The sequence below is a fragment of the Protopterus annectens genome, chromosome 9.part0 (genome assembly GCF_019279795.1).
Source record: "Protopterus annectens isolate FY-2018-M chromosome 9.part0, PAN1.0, whole genome shotgun sequence".
In the NCBI taxonomy this organism is placed as follows: domain Eukaryota; kingdom Metazoa; phylum Chordata; order Ceratodontiformes; family Protopteridae; genus Protopterus; species Protopterus annectens.
Window position 1 is genome coordinate 1,019,312,956 of NC_056743.1, and position 27,795 is coordinate 1,019,340,750.

General features: G+C 40.1%; 1 protein-coding gene across 1 annotated transcript in view; it reads left to right on the forward strand.

The window, feature by feature from the left end:
• Positions 1-27,795, forward strand: part of FMNL3 (formin like 3) — a 1,635,345-nt gene that overhangs the window by 1,537,530 nt on the left and 70,020 nt on the right. The window contains exons 23-24 of the mRNA XM_044082195.1: positions 4,409-4,501; positions 4,940-5,066. Of these exons, the coding sequence (XP_043938130.1) occupies positions 4,409-4,501; positions 4,940-5,066 (220 nt within the window). The remainder of the gene's footprint in view (positions 1-4,408; positions 4,502-4,939; positions 5,067-27,795) is intronic.

Sequence of the window (27,795 nt, forward strand, 5' to 3'; positions counted from 1 at the left end):
ATTACAATAGACAATGGTAGAGATGATAGATCAACTCATGTAAGGGTTTCTTTACCATATAGTACTGATTGTCCAGCAATCAAGAATATTATTACGAAACACTGGCCTATTCTCTGTACTGATGACACCATCGGTAAACTTGTGGGGACTAAACCTCTTTTTTATACAGGAATAAATTAAATTTAAGGAGAATGCTATGCTATTCAAAAAGGGATGAATGGTCAATGCCTCTTGAACACACAAAACCATGTGAACGCTGTAATTATTGTAATTCTCTTGACCCCAGTCCATTTTTTGAACATCCTGACATGCACACTAACTTTAGCATACGTGCTGTAGCTACTTGTGATACTACTCATATAGTTTATTTGGCAGTGTGCCAAATATGTGATGCATTTTATGTTGGCAAAACCAATCGTCATTTTAAAGACAGGATAAGAGAACATCTTTACCACATTAGGAAGGCTTCACCTCACAATGCCTTAGCTAAGCACGTAGCCCAAGCAGGTCCTGAACATTATTTCTTATTTAGAGCTCTTGAGAATATTAAACCCAGTATACGAGGAGGTGACATCAGGAACCATACTGAGAGCAAGGAGAGTATGTGGATAGTTAGATTGAGAGCAGATAGGGGTTTAGGTCTCAATGAGAGAGCCTCCATTAAACCTATGTTAAACAAACGGAGGAATGTTTGTAGATTTTATAATAAATGATGGAACATATATGTTTTACCCCTTGAAATATATTTCTTTTGACATATATATCTATATATACATATTTATTAGAGCATCTTGAGTGTTCATGGACAGTTTTTATATGTTTTATATTTACTTTGTCATTTTATACATCTCAGCATGTTTATATGTGCATATATTTTTAAGCTTAGATTAACTCATGAATATGTAAACAAGAAGCAGCTTGATAGGCCAATAGGAGATGTTTTAACTGTATAAATGTAGCCTATGTACTTGAAGGTCTTTGTTACATGATCTGATGAAGCTCAAATGAATGAGTGAAAGCGCTTATCTGACCTGCAGTGGAATTAAAGTTGGATTTTAACCTGAGGATTTTGCCTTTCATTTATACTTGTGACTCTGCATCAGCCTAGTTGCTCCATTTGGTTTCAACAATATTATTTAAGTTTTTCTGGAGCACTGGGCGTTTATCCTGTTTGTCAGCGAGTGGTTTGCATATGTAGACAATATAGTTGTACTTGCTAAGCACAAAATATGGATGAGGGAAGTATTGGTTTGTCTGAAGTAAAAGTTTGGGTGATGTGAAAATTGGGAGTTATATTTTTGGATGAATGAAGTGTCTGCTTGGGAAAAATGATGCAGTTATGATAAAATAGGAGGGTTTGATAAAAGGAAATGTCTTCTATGGAAGACATAGATTAGCATTCAGGAAAAGGTTTATCTGATGAATTTTGTATTAATGAGAAAAATAGCATATATGTGAAATGTTTATATGATCCTAGAAAAAATATGAAACGGAAATTGTGCAGTTGGTATTTTCTTTCATATGGGGTTCAAGACTAAAGCCAGTGAAAAGGTGTGTGTTGTATACGAGTAAAGATGAACAGAAGATTTGGGTTACTAAATCCATTTGTTCTGCTTCTTTAAGCTTGTACAGAGTATTAAAGCGGCTAAAGGAGAAGAATGAGAAATGAATAGTGAGCATGTTTAAGTACAAGTGCAAAAAGTTCTGGGAGATGATGAGAAGAAGAAAATGAAAAAAGCCTATGTAAATTAAGAAATGTAAATATTATCAAGAAAAAATACTAACATGGAAAATAAATATTGATGATACAGAGAAAGATCGAAGGATATGTGGTATAATAAATCCATGGGAAAATTTACCAGAAGTGATTAAAGATATTAAAATAAGGAACAAGTGGTGTACCAAGATAGACTGTCAGGACATCCTATGGAGACTGGAAGTGAAATAAGTTGTCAGTAAAGGGGAATATGCTATATAAAAAGAAAGTTGAAAGAGTGTTTATTTTGTAAGGATGAAGAACCAACAGAGCACGTTTTCTGAAATGTAAAATAGTTGTGGAACTCTGGAAAAAGCTGTGTGAAGAAACTTTTTTGAGAATGTTACTGACATTGCATAGATATGAATATAGTTATATATGGTTATTATAAGAAGAAAAAATGTGAGAAAGGTTGGTGAGAATTTTGTGTAATGTAGGTTATTTGGAAAGAAAGATTGAATTCAATTTTGTTTAACGTGAAATGGACTTTGGCGGATATATTGCAAAAAAGTAGGTTATGATTGTTTAAAAAGGATCTGGGGTTAATTATGGAAGAATAACAATGAGAATGTTGTATGAAAAAATGGTAACTAGTAAAAACAAAAGTATAAAAATGCCTATATATGTGCTTGTAAATAAGTTCATTTTGTAAATATGCACGTGTTTTTATGTTGTGTTAAGTAAAGGGTCCGTACTAGGATCATTTACATGCACCTCAGCTACCATCAACTCAAGCAAATGGGACTGTGGTCTAACATCTCATACAAACGTCAACACACTCAGGAATGCAGCCCACCCCCCCTTATACTGCATTGCAGTGTCAGTAGTGCAGCTTACCTGGTGCAGGAATAGAACCCACAGCCTTTTACACCATTGATGAGTGTGCTGCTTGCACTGCATGATTGACACTTTTCCTACACCTCTTCTTTTTGTAATGCATCAGCAGAACCAATGTTGCTTAGCAGTAAAGGCTAGGGACTGCAAAAAAAGACTTGCTAGTTTCCGTCCTTCACCGGTTTAGTACACCCACATGTAAGGATTTACTGCACAAATTACTCCTCCTTTGAAGATCTAATGTTATACTGTGGACCTCTCACAAGTACTGCTTCTGAATAAAAGCTCTGAAAGACTGACGTCACTGTTAGTACTGGGATAAAATTTCCTCAAGTGGCAGTATCGTTAGTTATACCCAGAAACACACTGCGATGGTTCTAGAAAAGTCGCAAGTTTAATTTTGCAGAGAGGCTGCAGTGTTGTTCCCTGCCTCTGCACAGATTTGGTGATACCACTGAAAACAGCCTTGAGGCCTGTAATGCCTGTGATTGTTAGTTACTGTGACACACTAATCTACTTATGCTGGTGTCATTTCTTCTCTTACAGTCAAATTTCTGGTGTCGTGTGGCACCTAACTCTTAAGCAGGCAGTTTGGTTTACATTTTTGCAAGTTGATACTTGCAGATGATGGATCCACCTTTGTCTCCGGACTGTAGGCAGACATACACCATTTAAGTTATGGTGCACAAATTAATTTTTAGGTGGGCAATGTTTTGTCCAGCACAATAGTGCCTAACGTCTCAGCTTGGAAGGTTTGCCAGTATGTCCTTTTTTCAGATGAGGAGGGAGTGAGTTTGCAAAGCAGGCAGCTGTCTGTATTTATTAGTGTTATTTTACTAGCTGCCCAATTAAAAATGCCTGTTGTAATAAGTATATGTTTGCAACTGAATTCTCTATTCAGAAACATTTAAAACTGTCAAAAGGTATCAGTAGCAGCACAGCAGCTTTTACTTTTCTGGCTGTTGGTGATATGGAGAAGGATGACATTTCAGAAGCCAATGTACAATTCCAAAAGTCCTTTCTACAACCTTGTTAGCTCTCATTGTCTGGAATCAAATTCCTTCCGTCAGCGAAAAGTTCCAGATGGTACTTTTTCAGTCAGAAGTTGAATGCTTGTATTATCGAGCAGATTAAACAAAGATTAATCTTGCTTTATAGTTGCATCATGTAGACCAACTCAAAAGTAACTGAATGACAGACCATTGCTCTGAGATTACCTTATGAATAATTAGAAGCACATATTATTTCCATATTTTTCCTGTCATGTTAATATCTTTGTACTGCTGTTAAGATTGTTTTGTATAAATGACTTGCTTATAAGCAACATGTATTGTGCACCATTCTGATTTTCATTTGGCCTGTTTCATAGCTGAAAGGATGTCTTCTAACTCAGTTAAAACTAACATTTAATTTTGTCATTGTTATTCCTGCAGTACTTCTACAACTAATGCTTAGCAAGTCTTCATATTTGTGATAGCGTGTTCCACATGGAACGTAGCATCATATGCCACAGATGTCCCCCAAAACACACATCAGATTAGCTTATACCAGTTTAGACCCCCCTTTTCCCCATTTTGAAGTATTTAGTCAACATTGTTGGCACTGGTCTACCCACATTAATTTGGGGATAGTTGTACCTCTATTGTTATCAAGTGGATTGGGATAGTTTCACATATACTCTTGCAAGAAGTCCAGCCTTCCAGCTATGAGATATTGAAGTGTCCTCTTCATGGCACCTATAAATTTGACAACAAAGTGTAGCTGACTTGCTTTTCTGTGAAACTACTGTAGCTTGATTGGCATTCATTTCTTTTTCAGGATGCAGAGCAGGAAAATGAAATGCGAAGGAAGCAAGAAGAGGCCTTGCGCGAGAAGCTTTTGGCACAAGAAGCAATGAAAAATGAACAGAAGGTGTGGGACCCAAGATAATGGTTGCAAGCAATTTCACCTAAACCAGGATATTTAAAAGTGACAGCTTTTGGAATCTCAGTGGGATGAAACATTTGTCCATTCATTTTTGCCTAGCATTTGGAAGGTTTATTATCAGTGTGGTCCTTTTTCAGAAGAAGAGGGATCCCCACAAATTTCCCTTGCATCTACCCACCTCCCCCGAGTCTGTTATCTATTAGCATGTCCTTAGCCAATACTTAATTTCATACAGTGTAATTGTCACGTCATTATCATTGTTTACTGTTTAGTCACTGTAGCAGGAAATTCATTCTTACTTAAGTCATCTCTGTAGTCCAGTGTTTTTGTGGATGAATACAGTGTGTCTTCATTTTTTTTTTTCATACTTTGGACTGTGGACTGATTCTGACTTTTTGACAATGTTATTTTTCTTTTCTGTAGTCACCATTGCAAAGGAACAAACAGAGACAGCAGCAGGAGCTTATTGCAGAGCTGCGGAAGCGTCAAGTTAAAGACCATCGCCCTGTGTATGAAGGCAAAGATGGGACCATTGAGGACATTATTACAGGTATGCTGTGGTATTTTATATTGACTGAGGGTCACACAGTGTAATTTTACTGTAATGTTTATAATTTTACTTTTAGTATTTTGTTGTTTAAGCAGGCCCTATAAAAGTAATTCCACTTTATCCACTTTCCTTTTCAGGAATAGATATTAAGTAGAGATTTAATAGAGCAGATTTAGTTTTTGTTAATGTTTCAGTGTAGCTGGTGATTTTTAGGAAAGCTGCACAAAGGAGTAGAACATAAAAACTGCCAAAAGTGCCAGCAATTTAATACTGCCACTTAAAGGTAATATATCAACAATCCTTTGGCCTGCCTTATGACCAGAACAATGGTGGTTATTAACACTTCCTTATGCAGAGATCAGCAGGAGGATCCTTCAGATAGCCAAAGGTATAGGTTGGGTCACTGCGACAAGCAGGGTAGAGTAGATCAGGGCATTTCTTTCTAAAATTTGCTTTGGTCCATGCAGGTCAAGGGCTCATCTTAGGCTAATAAGGATGTGAGCTCACACCATTCCTCCCCCTCAGCAAAGCGTGCGATAATTGGAGGTGGGTTGCCTCTACTACCAGGGGGTGCTATTTATTTATTTTTTGTTGCCAGGCACCTTGCTTATCTGGAGACTGAGGTCAACCAGCTTTGTCCAAAGGTACACCCTTGTGAATCACCTGATCACAAAGTAGTAGTACACAGGACTGATGACATTCTTTCTGAAAAAGTCCATCAAGCCAAGTCTGTCTCATTCAAGGAGACTCATTTGTGTTACCTCATACTTGGACTAGTATCTCACGGAACAGGTATCAAACAGATGTTTGGTTTGTGCTGGGTGCTTGAGTCAAAGGTATAGGATGGGGCCCCCTTAAAGAATACATTCTGAATCCAGCATTAGACTGGCTCAAGTCTGAAAGCTTGTGGTACCTTTGACTGGTGCACTATCACTCAACATTTTATTGCCCCTCACACCCAGCATACATCAGTTACTCACTCATCATTTTGTATTACTGCTAGCAAGCTCTTGAGGAGCGTAGGACTCCCTCACACTTTGGCTGCTATGAGGAGTCATTTTCTGTCCCACTTCCTGTATGGATAACCCCCTTCTTAGGCTCATGAGAAATAGGCTGTAATGGCCTCTCACCCCATTCTGTCCTCCAAGAAATGTTTCACAGCGTTCTGGAGAACAACTCTTAAGGAGACGTAGGTTATCCCCTCTGTGGAGCTACATTGAGGTTTAGATTCCTCAACTGTTCGTCTGTCTGTTTCATCTCTAGATCCACTTTTTTAAAACAGCTCTGGAAAGGCTTGAGAGCTTCCATTCATCTGGATTTTAAGGAGACCTTGTAGAGACTGCATTTTCTGCAGTGGGGCTGTCATATGTCTTGCTGTAGCTTTTACTGTGCAGATGCCCAGGTTAGGGTTGAAGGCTCATGTGTGTGCCTACAGGGATGGTTTGGCTGAGTTTTTTTTTCTCAAGGAAGATAGGAGGGACAAGATTCTCAAACCTCACTTCTTGAAGGAAGTTTTCTTCGCTCAGCCCTCTCAAGACTTCAGCTAACTCCTGTAGAATGAAGCAACCCCCACCTCGTTTTTGAGGGTTGCTATAATGCTCTTCCTTTTGCATCCATATCTTCTTCTTTTAAGCGTAGGCAACCCTAAAATAGTAAGACTGCTTTCTAATGTTTCAGGGAAGGCTCTGAAGTATCCCCACTGTCTTGCCATCCTCACTTTTGACTACGTCAGCCAAGAGAATGACCCTACTTGGTTGCTCTCTTACAGTTCTGACCGCAGTCTAGGCATACATATGTGAGACAGATGTCTGAATTACTGTCAGCTTGGAGAAACAATAGTATGGAATTTGGGGTTCTAGACCTGATCACTCTTACACTTACAAAGTTTGTTAGAATTCTACCTGAATCAGTTTATTCATCTCCTGGTATTTTTGCAGGGACAAAAGGCCATTTGCATGCTGAATGTGTACTGACATCTCCGGAGCTACCTAAAGTGGTTTGAGAATGAAGGAAGGTGGGACAGTTTGGTATACTGTGTACCAGGGAAGGATGGGATTGTGATTGCAAAACAGCCTTCTTCCATGTGGCTTGTCTCCTAAATTTAATTTCAATATACGGTGGATTAACCCATCCCCAGTCATAAGTAATACAATCAGAGGACTGGTTCCCTGTCCAGTACTTGCTTCTAGAATGTCTTCATTGCAGACATCTGTGCCACAGTTACTTTTAAGTGGTACCATCACTAGACAGTTGCAGTCTTCTACCACAGCTCTAGGAAGTAGGCCTCATTGGAGAAAAGATTGCTTCAAGACTTGCCTTTCTGAGCTGTGTGACTTTGCTCTTCTCCTTGATTCTTTTACTGTTGAGGTTACTGCTGGTGATGTAGACCAACTAAGAACCTATCAAGGAGTGTCCTTTTTGTCAGGTATACAGATACATTCTTAACATGTTTAGTTGGTTCATATGAAGCCCCTTCCTCCTTCATGGCTCAGGAATACCTTGCCTGTATCAACTTGAAGATGAATGTCTATTCAGTAACAATGGCTGTTAAATTTCCTTTGAAGTCTGTTGAGTGTATTAATTGGTTGATTACATGGAATTCAGATCTTTATTGTTTGCTTGATTTGCAGGAAGGTGTTTGCTGGTATCTTAGACGGCATGCGGTTACATAGGGAATATGTGACATTGCACTTTGTGGTGATTGTTGTAGTAGAAGAGTGCTTCTGATTCAGTCAGCTCTGTTGTACCACCAGGTACTTGGCCTCTTATCAGCCCTCGTACTGAAAGCCTTGGGAAAGGAATAACCCTAGCGGCATACTACCTGAACTTTCTTCACCCTGTCCCATGGACTTGAAAAACAGACAAGGTACTTGGCCTCTTATCAGCCCTCGTACTGAAAGCCTTGGGAAAGGAATAACCCTAGCGGCATCCTACCTGAACTTTCTTCACCCTGTCCCACGGACTTGAAAAACAGACAAGGTACTTGGCCTCTTATCAGCCCTCGTACTGAAAGCCTTGGGAAAGGAATAACCCTAGTGGCATCCTACCTGAACTTTCTTCACCCTGTCCCACGGACTTGAAAAACAGACAAGGTTCACATAACAAAATCTTTATTTGTACATATTACTGTTCTGTGAGCCTAGATGGGTCTATAGCACTGTGCGTTACCCTCTCAGATTGAACCTAAACGCCTGCTCCCACTACTCCTACCACACTTGTAAAAGTGGAAAACATTTGCCTGGGCTTATACAATCTGGCACATAAGAGCAAAACACTTACTTTAGCCCTCCTTTCCTCACCCTTTACTACTTGTTACCAGTGTCCTGCATAGTCCGAGGTGGGATTAAACCTGTAAAAGTGGAAAACTTTACTGAGATTAATACGGGCTAAAACGAAAGGTAATAGATAGAAACAGACTAGCCCTAATGAATATTACAGTAATTTGGCTAACTCTGCTCACCTACCTACAGTAAAATACACGACCAGTGGTAGCTTGTGTTTGGAATAAGACCTGCCTGAATAAGCCCCACCTCCAAACTTCCTACCTAAGCGAGGTTAGAAATACACCTACGCAATCCCGCCATTTTTCAAACGCTCAGTGCTTCTGATTCAGTCGGCTCTGTTGTACCACCGGGTATGTATTTCAAATCTCTGTAATGCTCCTGTAATATAATGGTGACTAAAGTATAAATGAAATAGATGTTAACAAATTAAATGTATGCTGTAGCCAGTCAAACTTAAAGCATCCAATTGCAATTGTCTTGACTTGCTAGCTAAACAATGCAGAGAGTTACTGATAAACTCGTTGTATATATAGTGAACCACAGAACTACCTTCGTGGTTTTATTGTTATCTCGTAAGCTTATTCTTAAGTCATTGTAGCATCTTGTTATTGAGTAAAGCTTAATTTTAAGTCATTGTAGCATCTGTTGCCGGATATAAAGTCCCTAGCATTTGATATGTCTGATAAATATACAGTTGCTGGCTCTGTGACTTAAGTGCAATGTTGCAGTCGCCAAACTACTCGCTGTGGGATCATTCTATATAGCTCTTAAAGTATACTGCCTCTTGTCATAACTGCATTTGTTGAGAACATTGTTGTAGGCGCTAAACTAAACATTGTAGAATTGTTTCAATTGTCAACTAATGAATACTGCCTCTTACTATAGTTGTATTTAGTTGATAGTATATCTAATCTGAAAACAATCCGGTGGCATAACCGCTGAACTATCGTACTACTCTAAGTGCCTGTTCTAAGTATACTGTTTTTCTCCAGGTACTTGGCCTCTTATCAGCCCTCGTACTGAAAGCCTTGGGAAAGGAATAACCCTAGTGGCATCCTACCTGAACTTTCTTCACCCTGTCCCACGGACTTGAAAAACAGACAAGGTTCACATAACAAAATCTTTATTTGTACATATTACTGTTCTGTGAGCCTAGATGGGTCTATAGCACTGTGCGTTACCCTCTCAGATTGAACCTAACTAAACGCCCGCTCCCACTACTCCTACCACACTTGTAAAAGTGGAAAACATTTGCTGGGCTTATACAATCTGGCACATAAGAGCAAAACACTTTAGCCCTCCTTTCCTCACCCTTTACTACTTGTTACCAGTGTCCTTCATAGTCCGAGGTGGGTTTAGCCCCGCTCCGCTTCGCCCTCGCTTCGCTCGGGCTCGCTCCGCGCTCCACCCTGCCCCTTATCCCACCCGCCCCCACTATCTCTAGTTTTATAACTACCTAGCCACACCTACTTCCTCTCCAACCCTCTTTACATCCTTTCTGCCTACTCCCACCCCTTCCTGCACTCAGTCTATCACTATCTCTCTCCCTTATAATCACATCCTCATCCTCTTACGCTACCAATGACCCCTAACGCTATGACTAGAAAAACTTGGATTACCATCTCAAGTATCCTACCACTCATAGCGGTACCATACATCATAACTAGCTATGAACACCTGTCATGTTTAGGCTTTCATTATGCAATATATCACACAAGTACCCCCTCTCCTCCGCCCACAAAATAATTCCTCCCCCACTATATAACCCCAGTAACTATCAAATGCAGTAATCTTTACCTTAACAAACAGTGCCAAACAACCACTAAAACTAAATATGGTCTAAAATTACTAACTAAAGTCCTGAGACTAATAACTTACTTAAGGAAAAACATTACCAAAGATGGTGATATCCATCCTAATCCAGGCCCAGCCTACAATACAGACTCTACCAATTCTCCATTTTCCCATAGACTGCCTAATTCTCTCCTTATCTGTCACTTAAACATAAGAAGCCTGAACAACAAGGTACATAACCTACATGCTATACTAGCAACCCACCTACCAGATATAATGTGTCTAACTGAAACCTGGCTTAAACCATCAACCAAAGACAATGAGATCCAACCACCTGAGTACAATATACTCAGAGTTGATCGCATAAAAAAAAGGGAGGAGGTATAGCTGTCCTATATAAAAATATGCTTAACATCCTAACCAACCCAAAGCAACCACCCCAAGTCTCTAATGCTGAAACACTAGCTCTAAAACTCCAACTTAAACAAAAAAGTGTAAATCTAATAGTGATCTATATACCCCCTGGGAACAATATTGAAACTCTAGAGCTCATCTTAAATTGGATAGATAACAACTACCCCCAAGAAACTATTGTCCTGGGTGATGTTAACATTGACTGGAACCAATGCTCCAAACAGTCCAATTCTACTTCTTTAAATCTCCACAGTTTCTCTCAGATCATATCCTCCACCACCAGACTAGGAACTACTAAACAAAAAGAGAGTATACTAGACTGGATACTCATCAAGGGACACCCCCAAAAATATATATCTGGGACTCTCCCCAATGATCTGAGTGATCATATGCTCACATATATTATGAAAGAAAAAAACAATTTTGTTAATTTACCGGTCTATAGAACCATCAGAAACAAGAAAAACTTTGACCCAATAAAATTTAACATGGAACTCAAATACTGTGACTGGTCAAAACTAAAATTCCTTCCCCTAGATGATGCGGTATCATACTTTAACAATACATTCCTTACCATACTTGACTCTCATGCTCCCAAACGGGCATCTAGAATCAAAACACAAATAGCACCCTGGCTATCCACAGAGACCAAATCCAAAATAACTAATAGAGACAAAGCATGGGCCAAATGGCGTACTACCAAGTTACCCTAGATCGTATCAACTTCCAACAGCTAAGGAATGAAACTAAAAAGGCCACCACACTAGATAAGAAAAAATACTTTCACCATCTGCAACAAAAGCACCAAAACAACCCTCAAAAATTCTGGGCAGGTTTAAACAAACTTCTCCAACCAGGTAAATCCACCACTCCTACCCCAGGAACTCTTTCTGATAAGAACCAAGAAGAAGTAGCCAACAACTTTAATACCTTCTTCACCGAAACCATACAATCCTTAGCTAACCAACTACCTGCTCCCTCTGTCACTCCAAAAAAGACCACATGCAACTCTCTACTGTCCTTTAACCTCCAACCCACATCCACCTCCTTTATTCGATCCCTATTGAAAAAGCTAACGCCAACTACCCTTTCAGCTGATCTTCTCCCAGCTGAATATCTGCAAATAGCTGCGGATGTCGTAGCCTACCCTATCTCAATCCTAATTAACAGGACTATTACAGAGACCACAATCCCAGCATTGTGGAAAATGTCCTACGTCATACCTCTCCATAAAGGAGGCACATCCACTGAACTCTCAAACTATAGACCAATTGCCATACTATCACCACTTGCCAAAATCATGGAAAAGTGTGTGCATAACCAACTAATGTCCTATCTCATCCAGAACAATCTATTAACCGACTCCCAAAATGGATTTAGACCCCATCACAGCACGACCACTGCCCTCCTCTCTTTTACCGAAAAAATAAACCTTAACCGAAATAACAAACATATATCCTCTGCCCTCTTCCTGGACATGTCAAAAGCCTTTGACATGGTAAACCACCAATTACTCCTCCAAACTTTGAAAACCCTTCATCTAGACACACTAGCCCAAAACTGGTTTCATGCCTATCTCTCAGGCAGACAACAGGCTGTTATGTGGCAAAACAAGATCTCTTGCCTGCTACCCAACACCATCGGTGTTCCTCAGGGGTCCATATTAGGACCTCTTCTCTTCTCAATATTTATAAATGACCTCCACTCAGTTATCCCCAAAGCCACCTGCATCCAATATGCAGATGACTCAACTCTCATTTGTTCCAATCCCACCCTAGATAACCTCCTAACAACTACCCAACACATCTTTACCATAGTTGAAAATTGGCTCACTGACCATCAACTCATCCTTAACCCAAAGAAAACCAAATTACTTCTCTTCTACCCAACTAACAAAATGCCTATCACACAATTCACTATCCAATCCAATAATGGAACCATTATCTCACCTGACACCAATGCTAAACTACTACGGGTAAACATTGACAATAAACTTCGTTTCGATGTCCACATCAGCCAAACTATTAAAACAGTTAACAAAAAACTCGGGTCATTATATAGGATAAAAACCTACCTAACTCCAGCTGCTAGAATAGCCACTGCCCGCTCACACCTCCTATCTACCCTACTTATATGCCTCCCCTGTCCTCACAAACCTCAACAAATCCGACCTAAACAGACGCTCATCCTGTTACAACCACATTGCTAGATTCATTACTGGCTTACCCTATAGAACGCACCATTGTATTAACCTGAAAAACCTTGACTGGGTAGAACTTCCAAATCTTCTCCAAGAATACCAACTCATAGAAGCCTTTAAAATATTGAAACATCCTGAGAAAACCACTGCTCTAAAAAACTTACTGATCCCTTACACCAATCTAACCTCACTTCGCTCATCAAACAAACTCTTAGTACAAACAACCAAGTCCTATAACCAAGGTGGTGACACACTCTATGCAAATATCATTGGCAAGGTTTGGAACTCCCTTCCAAATAACCTCACGATGTTACCATCACTAGCTCAATTCAAAAAAGAACTAAAAATCCACCATAAATCTCACTGGCTTTGTCCTTGCACAAACCCAGACTAACTCTACTCTCACCAAACACAACAGTCCTATGAGCAATCTAACCTTTGAGGTCAATTTAGAATAACAAATATTAGCTAAAGACTAGGCCATTTCTTGTATTACTCTGCTAGTTACTAATCATCTCTAACATACTGTACTGTAACCAATTGTATCTGCTATTGTAAAACTTTTTTCTTATTGTATATTATGTAAATTGTCAACCTGTCTCTGTAACTATCTGTCATTGTTAACCCTTTCGGAGCTTTTCTCCCCGGGACTCCGCTGAAAATGGACATATATCCAGTCGGACTATCCCGGTCAACAAATGTAAAATAAAAAAAATAAATAAAATAGATAAACCCAACTAAGGGTCTCTCTACGAGGATCATCCTTTATCAGCTGATGCATTTAGAACATCAGTTATTTCTCATTTCAGCTTTGTTTTTCTTCAGGTACACTGATTTTTCTCATAAAATGTGCTGCTTAACTAGATCTTGTCAACTGTCTCTGTGTATTTCATTTACATTTGCCTTTTTGTCCAGGATAATGGGTAAAAATGGTCCATAATTGGTCATTTTACTTATCTGACAAGTAGAAGATAAATTTAGTTGCATGAGTGAAATTGTGGTGATTTTTTTCCATAGTATAGCTTTTCTCCTGCAGGACTCCTTTCCTTTATAATATTGACTTTCCTGCACTTGAAATTTCTATCTGGTAGTTTGCTGATTGGATGAGTCTGCTAACTTATTTAATTTCCCAGAGCACTCAGTAAGTCTTTGCCTGGGCACAGTAATTTTAGTTCATATATAGTATCTTCAGCAATATGCCCAAATGCGGTAACCTTGCCTTTCATAAGTTCATGTAATGTCTGTGACAGTATGCCCACATTTAATAACCTTGCCTTTCATACATTCATGTAGAGTCTTTGGTGGTATGCATTTTTAAAAAAAGGCATTTTGAAATTGTGGCAACTGCCTTCCTCATGTTTTGTAGCCTATTATTAAACCTTTTTTTGAGTCTGGCAGTTAGTGCAAAGGATTAAGGCTGTGGGGTGTTAATGAGTAGCTTCCTGTGTTGCAGGGTTTGACACCCTCAGACTTCCTTTGCCTACTTTGTGACCTTGAGCAAGTCACTTAACCAGACAGTGCTGTGGGAGAATTAGAAGTCAGGCTAGGCTTCTCAGTGGTCTACTGGACTTAATGGGCCCTGAGTTATCTTGGCACCATGGCAGAATGATTTAATCACATGTGCCAAGATAACTCAAGTTTTAATATAGCTTTGTTAATTTTAGAATTAGTAAGAAACTGATTTGTAAACTAAGATAGTGTCTCTTGTCCAGGACACCAGAGGAGTATTTGAATTGCCAAATAACTACCACAACACTTCCCATTAAAAGCAGTGAGAAATATATACCAGAAATGAGAAGTCATGCTGTTTATTAGCTTAACGACAATACCTGCCTTTCCCCCTTCATGCACTCTAACTATAATAATCCTCAACAACAGTAGGTCTGGTACTAGATCCAGAGGGGTGTAATGCTTCTTGTTGAAAATAACTCTTTATTAGACATTAAATTCTTAATGTGTATAATACTGAAAATAGTAACAGCAAAGCTCCTAAATGTATAAGTGAACTGGGTAACCTTAGCACACCTGTTTCTGTTATATCCATTCCCCCACACTTCCCATTAAAAATCATAAAAGATACCCTGTATAAAGTCTTCCCAAAGTAATCTCTAACAATACAATTATATTAGGTGACTTCACTATAAATGCAACAGGTGCAGAATCTACCCAATCTAAAACATTTCTATCAATAAATAACCTTGAACAAGTAGCAAACAATAATCCAACCAGACTAAAACAGCTGTCAGGAAATCCCACTATTCTAGTGCTCATTTTTGGAAGTATTGGATACCGCTGTTCGAGCGTATGTATTCTTTCTAGCTCACTAAGCAACCATTGTCCGGTTCCTATTGGTCTTTTAAAAAGACAAATATCCCCTCATAACCATTCCCAGGCTACAGACTTCCTATCCTTGACCATATTTTGCAAAGCATTGATTGGTTACACCTCATAAACAATCCAACAAATGTGCTGGCTTTCTTTTCTAATACTCTCACCTCCGTGCAAGTCTCCCTCTCTCTTCCCCTGTTCCTGGAGGAGACTGAGAGGTCAAAAATGTCTCTGGTTTACTAATGATATTAAAACCCATGTGAAAAAGGATAAGGAGTGGTCAGTCTGGAAACAAAACCCAAATAATTCTCAATGTTTAATAAGTTTGGTGGAGGTTAGAATGCAAACTTGCATAGAAAAAAATTTGGCTAAACGCACACACTTAAATACTACTGCTACCAGTATCCGAAACAAATTTGAAAGGAAATAAAGGAATTAATAGGGAAAACACAAAACCCAAATACTCTCCTACAACTTTAAGAAAATACCAACAAGACTTTCCTACCAGAAGACTGCTAAAATTTAATTACTATAAGTATACAAAAAAATCACTAATTCTTTTCAACCTCTACCCCCATTTCAATAAAACCATCCAAAACTGTCAGCCAACACTATACCCAGTAGTTGAATATACAGGAACACTCCATTTTAGGGAGATCTTAGTAAAATAAGTCATCACAGTCCTGAAAAACCTTTAAAGTGTCTTTCTCCAAAGTAACCCAGTTGCATCACATCTTCCTAAAAAGAGCAAGCAACAGAAAAAAATTGCCAAGCCCTTAACCTACAAATGTAATTGTGCCTCTAGCCAAAAAATACTCCATCTCAATTCCCCTGCCTAAAAATAACCTCTTCCAAAACTTTCAAGGACTTTAGACCTATCCGCACTCTCTTCCAACTTGCAAAAATATTTGACAAAATTATGTACAAATAATAAAACATATTAATAGCTGTGGCTTATTATGAGACAAACCACATGGTTTTAGAAATGCCTTCAGTACTCCCACTACCTTACTCACTGCAACTGACTCCATTTTTGTACATAAATGATGGCATAAGGCATTCTGGTGGCATAAAGGGTCAAAGCCCTGACTAAAGCCCAGCTGACCCTAGGTTTAATTTATAGTTTGGGTGACTGACAGAGCAGCAGGGAAGGGATAGGTGTGCCCATCCTGAGTGGGAGGGAGCTCGTTGATGTGCTTCTTAAGGGAAGGCATGGTCCAAAGAGGGGGGAGTTGCCCTTGGGCACAATCAGTGAGTGTTGGGGAGGATTGGGGAAAGGGAATTGGGTAGGATATAAAAAAAAAAAAACAGATGGAAGCAGAGATGAGCTCTCCGGACACCTTTAGGATGCATGAGTGGCCCCAGCAATAGTGGAGTGAGTCGGGGGGGTGGGGTAGAAAAATGGCTAGTTTGACCCATTGGGAGAATGGGATGCCAAAGGCAGGACTAGTACAAATGACGTCCAAGGCACCCAAGAAGAAAAATAAAAGCAAAACATTAATGATGATCTGGTCACTGTTGAGATATTTGTAGGCATGACCAGGGCATTCAAAACTATTAACCACACTATTCTTATGAAACTAAACAGACAAAACTTTGGCCACAGTACTGTTAGGTGGTTCCAGAATTACAGAGTAGAACATTCCAAGTCCACACTAGCATTTTCTTATTATTGCTTAGCACCCTAAACACTGGAGTGCCAGAAAGTTCATTTGAGAGTCCCATTCTGTTTTCCTTGATTATTTTACAGATAATCTCTGTCTCTTCACGTCATACTGTATGCAGATGGCATCCTTCTATAAGCTGGTAGATGTCTCTCTGGTGTCCAGAATGAACTATAACAGTTTTTTTGTAAGCTGTGCAACTGGGCTGTTAGTAATCTCCTTCTAATTAACCACAAAAAGGCTAACCTTGCACTATTTGCAACCCCCTCAAAAAAATCTCTCTGGTTAACGTCACTGATGACCACAACATTGTTCCCTCATTTCTGAGTACAAATACCTAGGACTTAATCTTGATCCTTCACTAAGTTTTCCATATAATTTTGACCAGTGGTTCCCCAACCACCAGGCAGCAGAGCACTTGGCACCGGGCCGTCAGGTATGTGAATGCCTGTATGAGTGTGTTTATGTGTCTGTCTGCATGTGTGAGTGAATGTGTGCACTAAAGCAAAAGAGTGTGTGTGTGTGTGATCGTAAGAGTGAGAGCGATGTGTGAACGAATGCGTAAGTGGGTGTGTGGCATGTGGGTGTGACAGTGAGAGTGATGTATGAATGAATGTGTAAATGGGTGTGCGGTATGTGGGTGTGACAGTGAGAGCGATGTATGAATGAATACATAAGTGGGTGTGTGGCATGTGGGTGTGACAGAGCGATGTGTGAATGAATGCAGGTATGAATGAGGAAGTGACTGAGTGTGTGTTTGAGACAGTAAGAGTGATGTGTGAGTGAATGCAGGTATGAATGAGGGGGTGACTGTGTGTGAGAGTGATGTGTGTGAGTGAATGCGTGCATGAATGTAGAAGAGACTGTGTGTGTAGTATGGACGAAAGGTACACAAACCTCATTGCTGCTGCCAGCGATCACTTTCACTCTCTCTGTCACACACACACACACACACACACACACACACACACACACACACACACACACCATACCTCTCAACCTCTTAGTAGTGCAAAAAATCTGGATAAAGCCTAACAGAATGGGGGACAGATTTTAAGTATTGGCTCTTATAACCATAGAAAGTTGCTAGAATAACAGGGTTTGTCTTATCATGCATGCTTCTGAAGGATATAGCGTCTGAAATATAAATGTATATCATTATTTAATGACTTCAGTCATCAGATCATCACAGTGATTTTCACGAAAGTTATGAGGAACAGACCAAAACTCAGAGGGAAAAATGTGGACATTCTGCAAAAATCTGTACAGTTGAGAGGTATGAATACCTCTCAGCCTTTTACTTAGATCAAGAAATCTGGACAAAGCCAAAAATAATGGGGGGACAAAGGCCCAAAATAGGAACCCTTTTAAGTACTGCTCTTATGAACTTTAAAAGTTGATAGAAATACAGGTTTTGCTTTAGCATGAATTTTCTGAAGTATATGAAGTCTGAAACTCAACTCTGTCATTATTTTCTAACATCAACCTCGATGATTTGCCAGTAATTTGCCAAAAAAAAAATTTATGAGAAAAAAGACCAAAAATATGAGGCAAAAATCTGGACATTGTGAAAATCTGCACAGTTGAAAGTTATGCTGGACAGAGCAAACAGGGGCCGATTTTAAATATTGCTGTTATAAACAAAATCAGTAAGGTTGCCATTAGGTTTACTTACCTCTCAACCACAGTAGATCAATGTTATGTTAAGCAGAATGTACACTTTTTGGTAATTATTACCAACTGTCCTTTTATTGTACTTTGGAGCTTTTCTTCCCGGGTCTGGCCTCCTCATTAAACAAATGGCAAATAAATAAATATCTACTTTATTATGGGTGCCGCAAGATGGCCGGTCCATGGAAAATTGTCTTACATTGATACTGGTCCTTGGTACAAAAAAAGGTTTGAGACAACTGAGTTAGATAAAATGTAACTAACACAGTACTACCCCAACTTGATCACTGTTGCAGAGTTTCTCATTTACTTTCCCCTTCAGCCCACTTTTCTCTTGTCACTTTTCCTTTTTTTTCTGCCTAATATGATAACACAGAGCAAGAGGTCTGTTATCCCTTCCAAAGCGAAATTAACAGTTTGGATGGTTGGTTACTAATTCTTTCTGCACAGGGGAAACAGGTGCTGACATTGTGGTAACATGGGCAAAATTCTTGACTAGGCTTATAAGGGCCTCCGGGTCAGTAGTTTACTATTATCCTATGAACCTGTGACAATTCTTTCTCAAGATGTCTTGTCTATCTACAAAGATGTTAGAAAACCAAGTACCAGAAAATCATATGTAACCAAGCAGAAAAGGTTCTGTTTTTGGAGCAAGGCTAATAGCGTCATACAAGAATTTTGCAACAGGTTCTAGAATACTTATCCCTTCTATGCAACCAATGGCTGTCCTACTTGAGCATTAATGTCCATGCTTCTATTAGCTCTGCATGCTTGCCCATGTCCTCTCCAGGTTATGCTAATCCCTACATGAAACATTTCCTGAAGGGGGTGCTATACCACAAACCCACTGAGACTAGAACTAGCAACCTCCTGAGACATAAACTGTGCTGGAAAAGCTTTCTTTACCCACACCCCCCAAACTGACAGCTTTAGACCCTGTTAAAGTACTCTCATAGAAGACAGCTGTGCTACTAGCACTAACCTCAGCAATGTGCATCTCTGAGCTGCAAGCCTGATGTGCAAAGAAAAATTCCTAATTTTTTCATAAGGACAATGCTGAGTACCACCCACTCTTTCATTTCCAAGATGGAATCACTTTGAATCAGGCTATCCATCTCCATGTTATTCTCAAACCCTCAAAACAAGGGAGAATGAATACTCCAGGCTTTGGACATGCACAGACAACTAAGATCCTACCTCCACAAAACAACATTTTCAGACAGATCTGACAAGCTTATAGTAGACTTTGCAGAAGGTAAGCAAAGAAAACCAGTAGGTAAACCAACCTCCAAATATATTGTGAATTGCATGTCCTTTTGATACTCACAGTATGGTAAGCATTACAGCCCAATCCACTAGGGCAAAAACCACAACCACTGCTTTCTTGAATGGAGCTCCCAGTCAAACCATATTAGAGGGTTTATATCAGAACATCGAAGTATTAAAACTTTGAATGTTCTGATATTGAACGCTAAGAATAGCGAAGCTGCAGAACAGCAAATTCTTTCCTCGGGAAACAATTCGGTTGGCCGTTTCTGTGGCTTCACTATTCTTAGCGCTGTGGTGGAAAGTTACGGGTTGGGTTCAGGTAAGTGTGCGATTGTTTGTACATTAGGGTTAGGGGCGGGTTAAGTGAGTTAGGGTTAGGCGTGTGTACGATAGTGACAGACTTCAGGGTTAGGGGCGGTTTAAGTGAGTTAGGGTTAGGGCACGGGTTAGGTGAGGTGTACAATAGTGACAGACCTTAGGGTTAGGGTTTGGTTTAAGGTAAGTGGGTAGATAGTAGTGTATGTTTAGTTTAGTGTCGCGTTAGATATAAGAATTTGTGTATGTGGGTTTGCTGTTTGATGTGCTTGTGTTGTGTGTGTGTGTGTTTCGGAGCACCAAATTTTTTCCATGGGAAATAATTCGCTGTTCTGAATGTTCAATATTTTCATGTTTAGATGTTTTGGGGCCGATGAAATAGCGTTTGCTATTTTCATCTTTCGATAACATGATATAAACGCGTATTAGAAGCAGACACCTAGTCATCTGTACACAGCTTCACCAAGTACTACAATCCTAGGGCCATTTCTAAGGCTACAGCAGGTTTGCCACTGCCATCCTGCCCAACTTACTATCTCAGGACAGAAGTTCTTTCCATCTTCCCCAATAAGAAGTTTGGGAGTCTTCCCAAGACTTTACTACTGCAGCATTGACAACAATGAACATAGTGTAGTTCTGCAGGTTACTAGTTGTAAATGTTCAAGTAGATCAGCGTTGCAGTACCCTTTCCCTCGGTCCTTGACCTCTCTTGTTTTTTCTTTCCCTTAGGGATGGGTTCTCCTCTTCCACTCGTCATCCCACTCCCATTCCTCCCCTACTGTTTTAATCCAGAGTTCTGACTGCCATTAGGACTAGTTGAGCAGGTCATGTTTTACCTAAGGACCATCAGACCCAAAGGAACTTGGACAAAAAAGTCCTGAATATGGCACTGGCTGATGTACACCTATACCATAGCCATCCTGATATTAGATGGTTAAGGACAGTCAAGGACATCTGTTAGTTGTGGGATGGACTGTGGGCTTCTGCATGGCAGAAAGTCCCAGTGCTCAGTACTGCAACACTTTTATCTACTTGACAATCTAGAGTTATGGCAAGCCATTTACACAACTGTATTTCTTTGTCTGTCTTTCAACTGTCAATGCCGTTTTGAAGTACAGCACCGGTATGGTGGTTTTGATTTTTCTCCTAGATCTCATTAAAAAAATTTGGCAGAGTCACAATTGGGTGCCATGTTTTGAGGTGCCTGTCGTAAACTCTTGGTGCAGGCTGTGAAAGAATGTCCTCTTCTGCTGGACTTACCTGCTCTTTTATTTAGGAGCCTTTAGTTCCATCCAGGAAATTTTGGTAGTGAGCAAAAAAACCCAGACTGGGCAAGCTTCCCATGTTGAACTATTGGAAAAATGTATCTTCCTCCCCACCCTTAGATATCAGCTCCAGCCATATTTGATTACAGCTTTTTTTTTTTTTTTTTGGGGGGGTGCTGTGTTTGTTGATTGGCAAAAGGCTTATACACCAAAGCGTGTTCATCATTCACAATGCCTGAGGGGGATTTGTGTTCTGTGCTTGCACAAAGCCACAGTGTCAGCTTTCTGGAACTCAGAATCCCCTCCTCTGACCCTTTGTGATAGGGGATTGGCTAAGCTGCTCTCATCAGTAGAAGCCTAACTCCTGTCACAGAAAGTTATTTATTCAGTCTTTTACTACCATCTGTAGAACTTGCAGTGTTACATCTCCTCAGCAGCCTGCATTGGTGGATTCTAGATTCCTGACTCCAGTAAGATCCCTTTGTGAACTTCACTTCCTCTCAATTATTATATGCTTTTGATTTCTTTCTGATCTTTTAAAATATATATTTCTATGCATTGAGTTTTTGTGTCAGTATTCTTGCTGTTTACTGCTGCTGTTGATTTCCTTTCAGAATTCTAACTTACTATTGTGTTTGTTTGCTTAATACCGCAGTTTTGGGGCTTTTCTAAAGTGTTCTATGACTTGAACTGGAAACCTGAATCTATGTTGTCAGTTGAACCCTATGCCTGTAGTTTCTGTTGTTTATCTGCTTCACTTTGAAGTTCTAACAGGAAAAATTGTATTTTCTCACCTTTTTCTTCATTTTTATGCTATTTACTACTTTAGCATTGCTATAGCTGTTTTTATTATTAAATCACAATTTTACCACAAATAATTTTATTTGCGTTTGTCAATATTTGTTTTTCATTTCTGACAAGGGAGTCTCTAAGCAAGTGCTTATTTATACTGCTTTAAAAAGTTTGTTTGACTTGCGGGCATTTGCTTTTCTGTCAGTACTTGGACAAGTGAATTTTATTGTACTGTGACTGTGAATGCTGTTTACTACAGTGTGCAGATTGTACAACAAGGCTTAACACAGTTTAAACATTTCTGCAATACTTTATGCAGTTTAGCCCTATTTGCTGTTTGGGAACATTTGTTTGCAATTTATATTATTTCTGCTCTTAGCAAGCCCTTAGTGTCAGTATATTATTCTGACTGTTGTTTTTTTTCCCCTGACTTGAAAGAGCCTTATATGGCTACCCCCCCCCCAATCAAATCCATTTGCCCCTAGAATGGAAAACTCAACAAAAACAGTGCCTTAACCCATAGTTTGTGAATCTCTTCTTGCCTTAAGCCAGCCTGCACTCCACTTACCTTTTTCCCCATCACCCTCTGGTGTGAGCCAACATTCCTTTATGGTACAGAGGTCAGGCATATCCTTGCAGTACTTGGTTCAGGTATGGGAAAACCAAACCCTTTAGCTGCAGAAGAGGTCCAGAATAAGATACCCCTTGCCAGACATAATACTGTGACCCCAAATATTTTGTCCTGTAGTGTAGTTCATAGGAAGAGGAAACAGAAACGTCACCACAGGACAGGCAATCAAGTTATATCCATGTGTAGGGCTATGTTTTCCTTAGCTAGGAGTGATTTTACAGTCAGTTAATCTTGAAGGCTATGCTCCTATTCAGAATGACTATGGGCTATATTCTCTAAAGATCACTCTAGTGCCAAAGATTATGATAGGGACTCTTATGCAGACAATAGAGAATATCGAGTCTGTCCAGTCTGATTCCTCAGAAGAAGGGCAGGTTTAAAAACAAAAGCAGATGTTCACCTTTCCACAGATGCTAGCTAGATTTTAGAGATGTATTTGACTGGAAGCAGTCTGGAGCTATGCCAGAGATGGGCAGAGTTTATGATCTTACTGTGGATAAGTTTCCAAATGTTTTATCTGTTTCTTCTGTTTTACTGGCTTTAGAAAATGTCTGTAAAACTCCATGTAAAATCTCTTTAGCTATTGAACCAGTTCCATAAAAGGCTATGAGGAACTGCAAGGTGCACTCTGATCTTGCAGCTGTCTTTGTTCCTTTGTCAATTGACCCAGCTGTGGTTTCTGCAGCTGCCAAGTCTTAACAAGAGAGCCTTGGTTTGTTCCAACCCTACTGTGCTGGATAAAATTGGCAAGTGGTTAGAATCTCGGGTGAAAAAGTTGGCTCAGTATAGTAATTTAGTCTTTAGAATTTTAAAGTATCAGGGCTTCATGTGGAAATCTATTTTGCAAAGGACCTAGCAGTTTAGATGTCTTTGCTGTATCTTTGTTTGTTGAACAGAAGTGGATATGCTCACACAGCATCAGGGGCCACTGATGCAGCCCAACTTAGAGCAGTTGCTACTGACAACCTGGATGATTCTGTCTTGATAACCATTTAGGCACTTGTTCCATGATGATATGCAGCAGGTATTGAAGGAGGCTTATTGTTTACAAGTGGAAGACGTTTTCTAGGTGGTATCAGAGGACAAGGTATGGTATCTGCCCCTCTGGTTTTAAAATATTTCTGTGAGCTACTCAACAATGGCTTATCATATGCATCTTACAGCCATCTCAGCCTTTCTGCCTATGGATTTCTCATCTCTTTTTGTGAAACGAGTGTTGCACTTGAGACACCAATGAAAACAAACTCCTCCTCCTTGGGACCTCAACTTTGTTCTTGAAAAATTGACCTAGTCTCCTTTTGAACCCACCTTTCAGGATGATTTGAAGCTTATCACTTGGAAAACTGTTTTTGTTTGTTGCAATGCTATCTGCATGGTGAGTCTGAGCTGCAAGCTGTCGTGGTCAACCAAACTGATTTAATTTTCCACAAGGACCGGGTTGTTTTTTGCACTAATCTTTCATACCAAAAGTTGTTTCTGAATTTACCCTGAATTTAAGCGATCGCTCTGCCAGTTTTCTTTCTGGAACCTAAAAACAAAAGAAAATTCAGCATACCGTGGATGTGCTTGGGCACTACCTTGAAAGAATTAATCCCTAAAGCTGGACAGCTGTTTATTTTCTATTCTGGGGTTAAGAAGAGTCTGTCCATCTCTATGCAAATGATTGCTCATTGGTTGTCCTCTGCTCTTATTTTTTTGTTATTCCTACCATGGTAAATCTATTCCATTGAAGGTTAAGGCACATTTCTACTGAGTCTTATCCTGTTCAGTGGCGTATTAGAAAGCAATGGACTCTAGTAGCATTCTAGAGTCAGAAAACTGTTCCTCTGTTTATACATTTACAAAGCATTGCAAACTGAATTCTTAAGTTCCAATGTGTACTTGCAAGGACCATTCTATGGGGGATCCTGGATCCTAATTTTTCCTCCTCCCAGATAGGGTAAGCTTTGGGAATTACCTATATGCCACTGAGGCAGTGTGAATGGTGTGCATAGTACAGCTGCACAAGTCCTACTTACCTGTAACGGTAGATGTTCGGATTTCACACTATCTCAGTGGAACACCCACCCACCATCACTCTTATTTTGCATATAATTCAGTGGTATCCAACCTTGTTGTGTTGTATTTTGGTTTTGGTTATTTGTGTTGATGTTTTGAACCTGCAAATTTGTTGGTTTCAGACAGTTATTGCTTCTGATACCTTCTTGGTTCTTCCTACTTGGCACCAAAATCCTGAATAACTGACTTTGTGACATGGATCGGGCATCCTCTGATGGGAGTGGATTAGCCATTTCCCTCTCACAGAGGAGGGGATTCTGAGTTCTGGAAATCTGCCAGTCTAATTTTGTGCAGGCACAAAGTCCATGCGTCACTAATGCAGTGTGAAATTCAAACACCATCTTTTACAGGTAAGTCGAACTTGTGCAACTCTACCCCCACCCCACACACACCATATTTCAGGTATCATGCTTCCTACCACAATAAGAATGGAGTCTTCTCGGGCAAGTTTGGACTCTGATGTATGTAATAAGGAGAAAAGGACTTTTTTTTTCATGGCCTGCTTTGTTCCCAACCCCTGTTACAATAGAGATGAGGAGGGAACCCTTATTTTTAAACTGCCTCTTGGGATGTTTCTTTCATAAAATCTTAAATTTATCGAGGGAAAATTTTAAATTGCCACCGCTCCAAAATGATAGATTATCACATTTTCATAAAAGGTGCCTGGAGCTGCTAAGGATTGAGAAGGGTATATGCAATCACTGCTATTTTTGGACTGTTAAATATACTTTTGATAGTGCCTCCTTAGTACTGTACTCTGTGCCACCAGCCCCAAGAAAATTGGACAAATTTTATACAGTGAAGGAAAAATTAAAATACCTCTGCAATTTTCTTAGTAGACCCAGTGGATGGGTCTTATTGACCTGTTGTAAGCCTGTCAAAGTTAAACAGAATCCTGGTCATAAAAAAGTTTTTGCTGTTGATACTGTAGCCCTCCTCTTCCTCCTACTGCCCAAAGCCCTTTTAATCACACTGGAACTTAACATTTCTAGTTCACTTCCTAGTCTTTGGGTTCAACACTGATCCCTGATTTGTTAGTCATTACCTCCAGTTTCTGCTTGCATCAAACTCAGTGTTGGATATGTTTTAATTCTTGAGGCTACTCGTTTTCAAATGACCGATGTAGGTTGTCTGACAGATATGGTGAAAATGTTTATGCTTCATGTATCCTAGGCATAAGAATCATTAACTTCTACACTGCATGCTGCAATGCCAGGGTAATATCTTAAAGCAAATGGCAAACCTGGTTGACAGCATGCTATATGCAATCCTAAAACAGAGATGGTTGAAACTAGTTCCAACTGCAACAGAAGTAGGAACATGTGCTATTAACAGTGTTGTAGATGTCTGCTGTACGGCAGCTGCCTCTGTGGTTACTGTTACAGGACTTTTGTGTTTCTTCTGTCCTATGAAGTTTTAAAATAAATCAAAGAAAATGGAAACAGTGCAAATGGTAAATCAGCTTTTCCTTTCATTAATCCCAAAGTATAGCAGGGCATTTTCTGCCAAACAGTGGCCCTTTTGCTGAAAATGTTTACATTCAGAGCTGCTTAGACAAGGAAAAAAACAGAGAGTTCTCTGGAGAGACGACAGAGGTAGAGATTATGGTTATCCAAGCAAGAGACTGGTTCTTAATTGTCTGTCACCCCTCTTTCCCCTTGCTGATCAACCAGCAGTCCTGTCTTCCGCCTTCCCACATTCTAGAAGCACAAGTACCCCTGTTCAGGGACTAGCTGTTTCAACATAGCTGTACTTCTTTGGATGACATAGCTGATTTCTTGAGAATAAAAGGTCAAGTTCAGAACTTTCTGCTTTTGTGGGGAATGTATGATGATCTTCGTGTTTCACTGTTGCATCATCACCTGTGGGTTATCCCTGCTTTGGTAGCCCTCGGCTGGCCCGAATACTAGAGTCAATGTTTTTCTGCGTCAGCTGCTGTTGCTTGTGGACTGACGTCAGGTCGTCAGTGCTATAAAGCAAGGCAGCTGACACCATTACATCAGTCTTTCTTGCTGTAGAGCCTGTAGCAGAAGCAGTTAGCAAGTGTGCCATTCGGTCGCTACCCGAGCTCAAATTACACCTGAAAACGTCTAAAGCTAAGTACCCCATTGGGGATCCTTTTTTCTTGCACTAACAATGTCCAAAAAAGTTAACTGTCTCGCCTGTGGAAAGCAGATCCCACACAGAGATGTCCATTCATACTGCGTCACTTATTTAGGCTCAGACCACGACGTCCCCCATTGCCAGTACTGTGCCCTCTTTAATGCGAGAACCATTCATAGTAGAGCTCTTATTGTACACAGGTATTTTTGTCCTCCGTCTTTACAAATGGTGTCCATCGGCCAACAATCTGTAGACATTCTGAAAAAATGTAGGGACAAAGATAGAGACAAACCACACAAGGCTAAGCCTTCTGGCGACTCTACTGCTAAGCAGGTCGTCAGTTCTCCGGAATTCAGTGAGGTGCTTTCTCAGCCCCTGATGCCTGATTACGATATCTACACAGGCCTCTACCGAGACCCTTTCTGAGTATGCTGCAGGAATCGTCTTCATTTTCCGAGCATTTGGTGTCTCTGCCTTGGTTGGATCCAGAGCCGCAACGCGGGCACCAGCTTCTGAGGAGGCCTTTCGCACTACCAATTCTAGACAAAAAAAGACGTCTTCTCATCCAACTACAGTTTCTCTCAGATGGATGGATACTCTTAGGCCTAGAAGCCAGGCCACTCCTAGAAAATCTGCCTCTAGCCACCATCTTACTCCTGCTCCACCACCCCAAGCCCAAATGCTTAAGATGGCGGAGGATCTTATCTCCATTATCAGGGGCAGTCAGGCCACAACTTCTAAAAGGAAAAGGCACCCTTCTCCTGAACTAATGACAGAGCAGGATTCTGAGGCATCTAATTATTCAGTTTTTGAAGTGGAACAACACCTCTGACTGCTTATGAGGATTCAGATGCAGAGGAATCCATTCCTTCTGCCTCCCCACCAGAAGACTTTCCCTTTGGAGAAACCCTTCACACCCTCAGGAAACATTTCCACTGGGA